The sequence below is a fragment of the Trachymyrmex septentrionalis genome, unplaced genomic scaffold (genome assembly GCF_001594115.1).
Source record: "Trachymyrmex septentrionalis isolate Tsep2-gDNA-1 unplaced genomic scaffold, Tsep1.0 scaffold19, whole genome shotgun sequence".
NCBI lineage: Eukaryota > Metazoa > Arthropoda > Insecta > Hymenoptera > Formicidae > Trachymyrmex > Trachymyrmex septentrionalis.
In genome coordinates, this window is record NW_017305071.1 from 604,989 (window position 1) to 614,864 (window position 9,876).

The window sequence follows — 9,876 nt, forward strand, 5'->3', positions numbered from 1 at the left end:
AATTCGAGCGCGGGAGGGAGGGAGTGAAAGAGAGACACAGAGAAAGAGAAAGAGAGAGAGAGATATAGGAGAGAAAAATAGGAAGACGTCGATCTTCTCCGAGGTCCCAAGACTCTCTCGCTCTCGCTCGCTCGCTCACTCGCTTATATTCTTGACAGCTTTCAAGAGATTTCGAAGCGGGAAAACGACTGACGGCGCGTCCCAACCATAGCACACGCCATGCATGTTGGGAAAGATGACAGAGAATGGAATTGATTTTTCAACTACGGCCACATTATCCTCCTCGGGGAGGTCCACTTGTCGACGATGGACGGGTTTAGCGCGCGATGCAACGCAAAAGACACGATATGTGCACGCGCGCGTAGGCCTTGACGTCAATACGTGGTTGACGCGGCGATCGAGCGAGTGAGCGGTAGCGGTGGCGGCGGCAGCGGTGGCTGCGGCGGCGATCGCAACAGCGAGTGTCTGCGAGCGTCTCCACGAGTCGATTCACATAGCCGAGGTCTCGCCGTTGCACGTTACGTACGTCTTTCCGTCGCACGGTATCTTAATAACGCACGACGAGACGACAGAACGGCGAGACGTACGAGCACAACGCGTTCGTCCAGGCAGCCATTTGCTGCCGTGTGCTGACGGTAGTACGGAAATAAAAGGTATACGTACGAGAAACGCAGCACGGTAGCGACTTACGGCCAGCGGACACGCTCGCGTTGGGCGGGTCCGACGGTGCGTACGTATGTAAGGAACATCCACGCGACGTCCCGTGGATCTGTCAACGCGACATGCGAAAAATATTTGGATTTTTCTTACCTGGAACGGGATCCGCTACGGCTAAAAGGATTCTTCAGCTTCGAATATCGCGACCCCACGCCACTCGTGCGGCATACGGCCAGTGTACGGGGAAAATCTCCCATTACCATTGGCTTATTTCAGATAAGCCGCAAAAAGTAAGCCAATCAGCGCCGACCTTTTATGTTTTGATGCGTTTCTTTTTGCCCCCCACCAAATAAAATGTCGGCCGGCTGAAAGGCGGGAAAATGCGTGCGCGCAAAGCCGATTTTTCGACGGTGAATGCGAATATTTTTATCACTCCTACGATGATCTTATTCAAATACGGCTGATCGAACGGCCGACACCGTGCGCCGTCGTTTGTTTCGTTCGACGATTGATCGTCGTGACCGTCTACGCGAGATTGTTGAGGTTAGGCATCGTTTCTATCATAGGTGGCGCCAGTCGATGATCGAACGACGCGGCACTCTACGGCGGTTACATGCAGGATCGCCAACATTGCGCGGAAAAACTAATGAGGAAAACTTGCGACGTATCTTCATCCCCGCTTTCTTGCTTGTAATCTAGGAAAAAGAAATACCTATGTTTCGTTTGTTGTCTAGGAGAAAAAAATACTATGTTTCGAGATGGAATTATTTATGTGGAGACATGAAACAAAAAATTTATAGTTAGACAAATATACTGTACTCGAAAACATGACTGTCTTGTTCGATATTTTTATTCGTTTACAAAATAGAAAGTTCTTTTCGATAATATAAGGAAAGAGGGAGGAAAAATCAAATTAATAAAAACGTGAGAATGTATGGCGTATGCATTGTTTTCATCAGTATTTTACATAAGTGACAAAGCTAACGTAAAAATACATCCAAATGATAGTTCGTAATTTAAAAAAAAATATAAATTTTCCAAAAATTTCAAAAATTTAATTTGGCAAATAAATTTTTATTTAAATTTTTATTTAAGAAATGTATACGCATTTTATTTTCCGTTGTTATTATAATGATAAATTTAATTTTATTGCCTCGTGCTTCCTCATTTTTCTTTTTCTTTTTTAAAAAATTAAATACATATAACATGAAGTAATTATTCCATGCTTAAAAAAAAGCAAACGTAAGTATAGGCCAATCTCACTAATTCCAAATAAATTAATCAACTAAATTAAAACGTATAAAAAAATAAACCAATCAAAGTTCATTTATTTTCTTTCCATGAAATGAAAAAACTTTGATTGGTTCATTTTCGTATGCTTTATATATTATTCGTTAAGCAAAGGTTTGTGCTTCGATCTTAAATTAGAGATACTAAAAATACGTAAAATTAATTATTATAATTAAAAAAAGGCATGCGCTTTATTATAACGTTTTACATCCGTTAAAAAATTAAGATATTTTCAGTTTTATAGTTGGCAATTCTAAAATTTAAACCCGGTCATTAAGAGAGTTGGTTAATCAAGTCGGCTGTTTTAATGACAAAAAGGATTATGTAATCAAGATTGACGAATATCAAGCATCAATTTTGACACGCAATCCTTTTTGTCAGTGAAACGGCTAGTTTGAATATCTTATAAAAATGCGGAAAAAATATCAGTCCATGTGGAAGCACCTTAAGTTTAAGGTACCTTTTCATGCTGATAAAAAATGAGCATCGAGTATCAACATGTGTACTTTAAAGGGTACTTTAAAACAACTCTCATTAAAATTGACGCTTGATATTAACCAATTTTAATTATGTGACTTATTTTAATGATAATAAATGATTCAAATGTACATGATCGGACAAAACCTCTGGTTGTAAAAATTATTATTTTAAACTGTTTGTATTTCGTATGAAGAGTTTTAAAGTGTAATTAAAAAGGTTTGTGAGTCATTCTATTAATTATAATTAATGAATCTTTTTTGGACCAGGTACTTGACCGAAATGATCAGCCGGATTTAATTCAACAATGTTCTGCTACGCTGCCCTGAACCAATAAACACTAGTCTATATGTCATATACCTCACTGTCTATATGACAGATTTTCTAACCTCAACAACTACTTTTTCTGCTGAATGGATCAATTTTATTAAAGTTTAGGATCAATTTTATTAAAGAATAAACAATTGTACCTACCAGAAGTCGGATACATCGGATTCTGATAGGTTGAAATCATTTATTTTTTATTCCTAATTCCTTAATTCTACTATTATGTGCAGGGCCTTAAATACAATAAGCACAGAGAACAGGGAATAACGAGCTGTCAATTAGAGATATAATATCGAACTTGCACACAAGAGCTTTGATTGGACGGCTCGTTATTATGTTTATGCCTTTATGAATGGTGTGATCGGAAAAGAATCAGGAATACCGAAATATTAAAGAGACTATGATCGCATCTAACGAAATTTTCGTGACCGTAGCGTCTGAATCTATATTTCGGTCAAATATATAACATTTAAATATTTAATTAAAAGTGCCTGGAAAATTTACAAATGTTTTTAATGATACTTTATAACTCTTCATACGAAAGACAAACGATTCCATGTATGAACATTGTTGAACTTAAATCCGGCTGATTATTTCGGTCAAGTACATGGATAAAAAAAGATTCATTAATTACAATAAATAGAATGACACACAAACCTTTTTAATTGCGTTTCAAAACCCTTTATATGAAATACAAACGATTTAAAATAATAATTTTTACAACTGGAGATTTTGTTCGGTCATGTATGTACATACATTTAAATTAATATTAAATGAATTAATATCAAACGCCAGCATGAAAAGATATTTTAACACTGTGAACCATTAGGTGCATCCAGAAGCATGACTGAGCGCTCAGTGAGTGCTTCTGGATGCACCTAATGATTCACATCCACATCTAATCATATTTCATTAGATCTAAAAAGATCAAACAGGTACAAGAGCTCATTGAGCGCTTGCATCTGATTGGCATATTCTGTTAGATCTAAAAATATACATTAATTAAATATAAGAGCTCACTGAGAGCTCAGTAAGCGGTTGTAGTACTGAATGCACCCATTGCGTTCAGCAGAACGTTTATTTTGCTACTGTTGAAAGTTTTCTTCGCGCTGATTGGATTATGCTTTTAGATCAAAATAAATGGCCCTATCTCAGCAGAGAATCATAAAACGATTGTAAAACGATTGTTATGTTCTACTGAACGCAATCATTACTGCCACTTTCCATCAATGTAGATTAACTTTAATCTCAGTTTTTTTTGCTTACTCTTTATCTTTTTTTAACTTTCAAAATTAGAAAATGATAAAAAATAAATTGAACTAAAATTAATCTACATTGATGAAAAGAAGCATACATTTTTGTTATGTGCCAATGTTAAATAAAGATGAAATCTTATAATAAACATTTTATTCCCCTCACTCTTGCTTTTATATACTGATACATCCATGCATGTTTGGCGGTTCTACATATTAACTAGTCTATGCTTTTTAACAGCCTATAAGGGAAATAGCCAGTCCAGCACTTGCCGGACTGGTTGTTTTTTCACGCACTGTCGCGCACGCGCATCGAGAAATAGCGATCTTTGTAGAAGTGTAAACGATTTTGCAGCCGGGTGCTGCCAGACATGCCCCGTACTCGCGCATGCGCGCAATCTAAAGCGTCAGTAAAGTATCTAATCCGTTCGTGAAACTGGCGTCCTTAGTCGCTCCAAAGGGAAATAAAATTATAAATATATATAAATTAGATATACCTCTTATTATGAAGTATCAATTTCTACATTAATACTATTTACATGAGATATCATTATCTATATGAGAACCTGATTCGGCCTTGATAAATTATATCGTTAACATTTAAGCGAAATATTACAAAATTTACATCAAGCTTTATTGTCATTCTCTGCCAACCAACCTTTAAAGATATTTTCGTCTAACTAAGATCTTCTAAATTTTCGGATACCTTTTTTGTGGGCCATTTCCTGACTCCATTGCGATTCATTTTCTGATCTAAAATACTTTACCTCACTTCCATTTTCCTCTTGGCATTCCTCGTATCTCCTATTGTCCGCGCGTAATTTGGCGCGTAGACTTCGCGGTCGACACGGACGGAAACGCATCGTTACTTTAACCTAACCTAATAGCTACAGCACTGCGCGCTAAACAACGCGCATGCGCAAGTACGAGGCATGTCTGGTACTCGCAGGTGGCTCGCTCACTGCTTTGGCTGAGTCGAATTAGTCGCACTCGGACTACAGTCAGACGGTCGAACGTATATTGTATGTTGTGCGTGTTCACTTGACGGTTTTGTCGTCGTTAACGATATTCTCATCGGTATTTTGCGGAATCGTTAAACAGTAACTTTCTCGGGCTCGAATTTTCGTGTTGATAGCTGCGTGTTTGCGGTATCAATATCGTATAAAATATCGTTGAACGAGAAGTGCGGAACAAGAGTTATCGCCGGTGACTCGGGAATCTTCCTGGTGCTTGGCGGCCGCGAGAGACCTCGTCCCGGATTCCCCGGCGGCGACGCTCGCGAGCCCCGGGCGTCGCTTACTCCGGTGCACGGCAGGCGAACACCAGGCGTCGGTGTCCAACCGATCAGCTGCGATCCTACGATCGGCGATTGAGAACCAATTGGTGATTACCCGGCCCGGCAAATATTGTTGCGACGCGGCGCGTCACGACGCGTCACGTCGCGACTCGCGACACAGACGCGTGACGCGTCTCTTGGCGTGGGTTCGACTCCAGTTAACGCATACGGAGGTATACCCTGCGTATATACGGTATATACGCCATCCCTGAACTGAAAGGGCCGACGAGACCGCGAGGGGAGAAGTAGGGGAGCTCGCGGGCTCGATTAGCCTCGGTTTGCGCGGAGGAGAATTATGAGCAAGCGACGTTTCCTACCGTGCGTCCGTTGTCGTTGTCGTCATTGTTATCACTGTCATCGTCATCGTGGTTATCGACCTGCGATCGCCGGCTGCTCCATCGCGATCCAAGACTTTTGACACGGGTGCATCAACCGCGCGAATCATCGTCGTCGTCGGAGACGACGCTAAACCGCGCAGCTGAACGATCGCGATCGTGATCGAGAGGACTATTTCCGAACCGGAGCAGAAAATGAACGGTTTTAGCACCGGTGAGGAGGATTCGCGGGGCGCGGCAGATCAGATCTGTTGCCTCGTCGACGAGAATGAACGATGCTCCCGTCCAGCCGGCAACGCATCTTACAGCAAGCGTATACAAAAGACGGTTACTCAGCGGCGGCTGAAACTCAACTTGGATCACATGGTGAGCACAACATGGCAAACGCGCACGTCCGCCAATTGCCGCGCCGATTCTCTCTCTCAGAAGTACTTGGAAGTGTCGAGAAAACGTGGACCTACAACAATGACTTTTCAGAAGTTTCATAAAAAGAGAAAATTACATAAAATATACGCATTCTATTAGGTATATTATTTTAGGAAATGTTATTAGGAGAATCCGCTGGCTTTTGATTAAAAGCCGCTGGCTAATTAAAAAAAAAATTTTTTAAAAACAGATTTTTAAAAGATTTCTTTTTTTTGTTGAAAATTACGGGTTTTTTATGAATGAAGAAATTTTATCGTGCTAAAGGATATTTTTTGGAAATTTTACTTATTTTTATTTCTTCCTGAAAACATTGTTTTTTTTATCATATTTATTTATTTTACTTAATAATGTAAAATATTAACAATCGGGTTAGCAATAAGTGTGGCAGGCACGTATATATTCACGTACTTTCTTTGTGTTCGTGAATTTTTATAAAAACAATCAGTGATAGTAAAACAAAACAAAACACTCAGCAGAAGAGATAGCCATAAATATATATAATAATATTAATATTATTGTGAAAATTTTGTACACTATCCTATAGGTTTCGTGGCTCGAATTGTAGGAAATAATAGATATGATTTCGTGAAATTGCTATCTTCTGTTAATTATATAATAATATACAATTTGCATTATTTGCATTCCAATTTATTTTTTTAAAGCTCATTTAAAAAATGTTCTTTCTTATCTTACTTGAAATTGTAAACAAAAAAGCTGAAAAATCTGAAAATTCTCAAGAGTATTTTTTCATTCAAGATTTTTCTGTAGATACTTGTAGCTTCAATTGATAATTAAGATAATTCAATTATTGACATTTATTTAATTATGTCTTTATTGTATTTAGTATCGATAGCGAAATATAACAGAGAGATAAATGAATAAGGGCCGATTGTTTCATCTTCAGATAAATTGTGTGATTATTTATCTAATGGATAGACAAAAGAGTAAAAGAGTAGGAGAGAGTAAGAAAGTAAGAGAGTGAGCTGAAGTTTATTGAAAGATAGAACAACCCAGTCTAAATAAATTATATTTGTAGCAATATAATTTATATAAGAGAACGTTAATGTCTTTCGAAACTAAATAAAAAATAATTTAAAAAATGGAGACTGTTAAAGGAGAAAACGAGCGTAGAAAACGATGCACGGATTGACAAAATTATATTCATAAAAAATATATTTTTAATAATTACCTTTATATTATTATTATATATACGTTTCTTTTTTTTAATTATTTTTTTAATATAATTTAATTTCATATCTTGTTTCTACAAAAAATAGCGTACTTGGCATGAAAGACGTCAGAGAATCAACACTAAACATTCCGAATTTCCAAGATCGAGGCATACTTTTGTAAAATAATTACTTTGACATAGGATTATATATACGATAAAATCACTTTATTCGAAAATTTTATCAGAAAATTTTTGTTTGCGGCGAATTGACATTTGATGAAATAAACTTCAGAACGACAAAACTTCCGCAAAATATCGATACGAACTTTGCATTTGTGTATGATAATTATAACTATTCTGTTATATTCTTTCTTTATGTATTATGTACAGGCACGACACATATACATCTGTGATTATCACAAGCAAGTGATCCAGTGCGCAAGAACCAAACAGCAGCAGCAGCGAAGGCGCAAGGATTCCGAAGAAGATTCGGGTGAAACTGACAACGACGTCCCAGAAGTTGACCTCTTCCAACTGCAAGTCGGCACTCTGAGGCGGTACAAAAGGCACTACAAGGTTTCTACCCGACCAGGTCTTAACAAGGCTCAGTTAGCGGATGTAAGTATAGTAAAATTATTTTCTATCTAGCACGTGCAATAAATATAACAAGTTAAATATGTGTATACTTATATATATATTTATGTATTCAAATTAATATATGTATATAGTATTTTAAATGTAAACATAGTCATAATTGTTATAAAAATTAAATTATTTGTAAAAAAGGATAGATAAAAATATGTATTTTAGGATGTTTTAAGATATGTAAAAATGAGTAGATAAAAATAAATCAAAGTCCGTCTTCACACCTCATTTTTAGCGATAAATACATCATGCATTTAGCATATGGTTTACATTACATATAAAATCTGAAAAATGTGCACACTTATCGATAAAAATAAAGGTAAATACGGACCAAATAGTTTTTCTTCCCAGATTTTTTCCAAATGACTGTTAAATAAATAATAATAAATAGGTTTATATTATTGTTCATTCATGTTACTTTCAAAGATAAGAAAACAAAATAAAACACAGTGAAAATATGATAGAAATATGATAATAACTAAATTTTTGAAAAAACGCAATATGTTTGTTCCTAGATATGTTCTTTATATCCGAATTAGTCCTCGATTCTCAAAAAATATCAGCATATGAAGTATTAGGAAATCTATATACGTATAATATATACTAGTATTTTTTTTTCGTAAATATTTATACGCGATATTTTTTGAGAATACGATCTCTAGTGTCGTATTTAAAATAAATATTTGTTTGAAGTTCGCGAAAATGCTGTTTAAATACACCGCTTATATACATGGATCATGGATCAACATGGATCAATTCAGGACAAAGAACAGGTCTATTAATTCAAGGGCAAGGGAAGGGTACTGAAAGAGAGAAGCTTCGCCTTATTACCGCCTACTCCGATAAATGTTTTGTCTACATCTAAATCTAATTCTTGGCTCTACGAATTCGTTTCACATTCGAATTCAACAAATGCCATTCGAATTTTGAGTATAAATGAAAGATTCAGTCTTTTCAGCTGAATTTCTTACATGGGGGAGGGGAGAGGGGTCATCTTTTCCCTCTTTCATAGGAGAAAAAATTATTATTATTGGAGAGAAAAAAGAAAGAACATGAAGATGCAAGAAATTCAGCCATAAAGAATAGGCCTAAAATGAAGAATTCCTATATTGTTTTTTCTATTATATTTTCACTATATGATGCTTTATTACTTAATAACTGATACTAACAATGAGTAAACAGTTGCTTCTTGACATTATTATAATAATTTAAAAAAATAATGTATCATAAAATTCTTATTGCAGACTCTCATGAAGCATTTCAAGACCATCCCCGTCGTGGAGAAGGAAGCTCTAAGTTTTTTCATATATACAGTTAAGACCAATGCAAATAAGTTAGACCAAAAGAACGGTTTAAGTAGCAGTGACACGACGTAACATTATGTGGCAAAATTTTTCGTATAATATTAGTGATAAGTGTGTAATATCAATTTTTACTTGTTAATATGTATATGTATTTTATAAGTCCATTTGAAAAAGATATATATATATATATAAAACAAAAAATAGATGTATATATAATATATAAAAATATAATATATAATATGCGTATGTATATATGTGCTATGCCGTGCAGTCTAACATATATATACATATGTCAGTATCAAAATTTTGTTGTTATTTTACTTGCATTTCATTGCACTTCTCGTACATGTAGAAGCTGACACGATGTAAAAATGTACAAAATGCGTGCTCGCGATTCCGTTTTAGAAATCGTGGGTGACGATATAATTTGAAAAAAAGATAATAGTGCGCAGTTTATTATTACGACCAGAAATAAACTTCTGTGAAATCAATGCATTTTTATCTATTTTACCTTTATTGAAAAAAAAAGAAAATACATAGAATATACGTTCCGTCGGGAGCTTGATATAATTCCCTGATATATTTATATATCTATACTTAAAATATGAATATGTGTAGCGTTGGATAAAGACATGTATAAAGATCTCGGTTTTTT

The 9,876-nt window shown here is 35.9% G+C and overlaps 1 protein-coding gene across 1 annotated transcript; it reads left to right on the top strand.

Moving 5' to 3' along the window:
• The first annotated feature begins 5,001 nt into the window (after positions 1-5,001).
• LOC108746795 (histone deacetylase complex subunit SAP30 homolog) lies at positions 5,002-9,299 on the top strand. The gene is made up of 3 exons (XM_018483757.1): positions 5,002-6,041; positions 7,663-7,890; positions 9,162-9,299. The coding sequence occupies exons 1-3, from the start codon at positions 5,871-5,873 to the stop codon at positions 9,291-9,293; spliced, it is 531 nt and encodes a 176-aa protein (XP_018339259.1). The 5' UTR covers positions 5,002-5,870; the 3' UTR covers positions 9,294-9,299.
• The last annotated feature ends 577 nt before the right edge of the window (positions 9,300-9,876 follow it).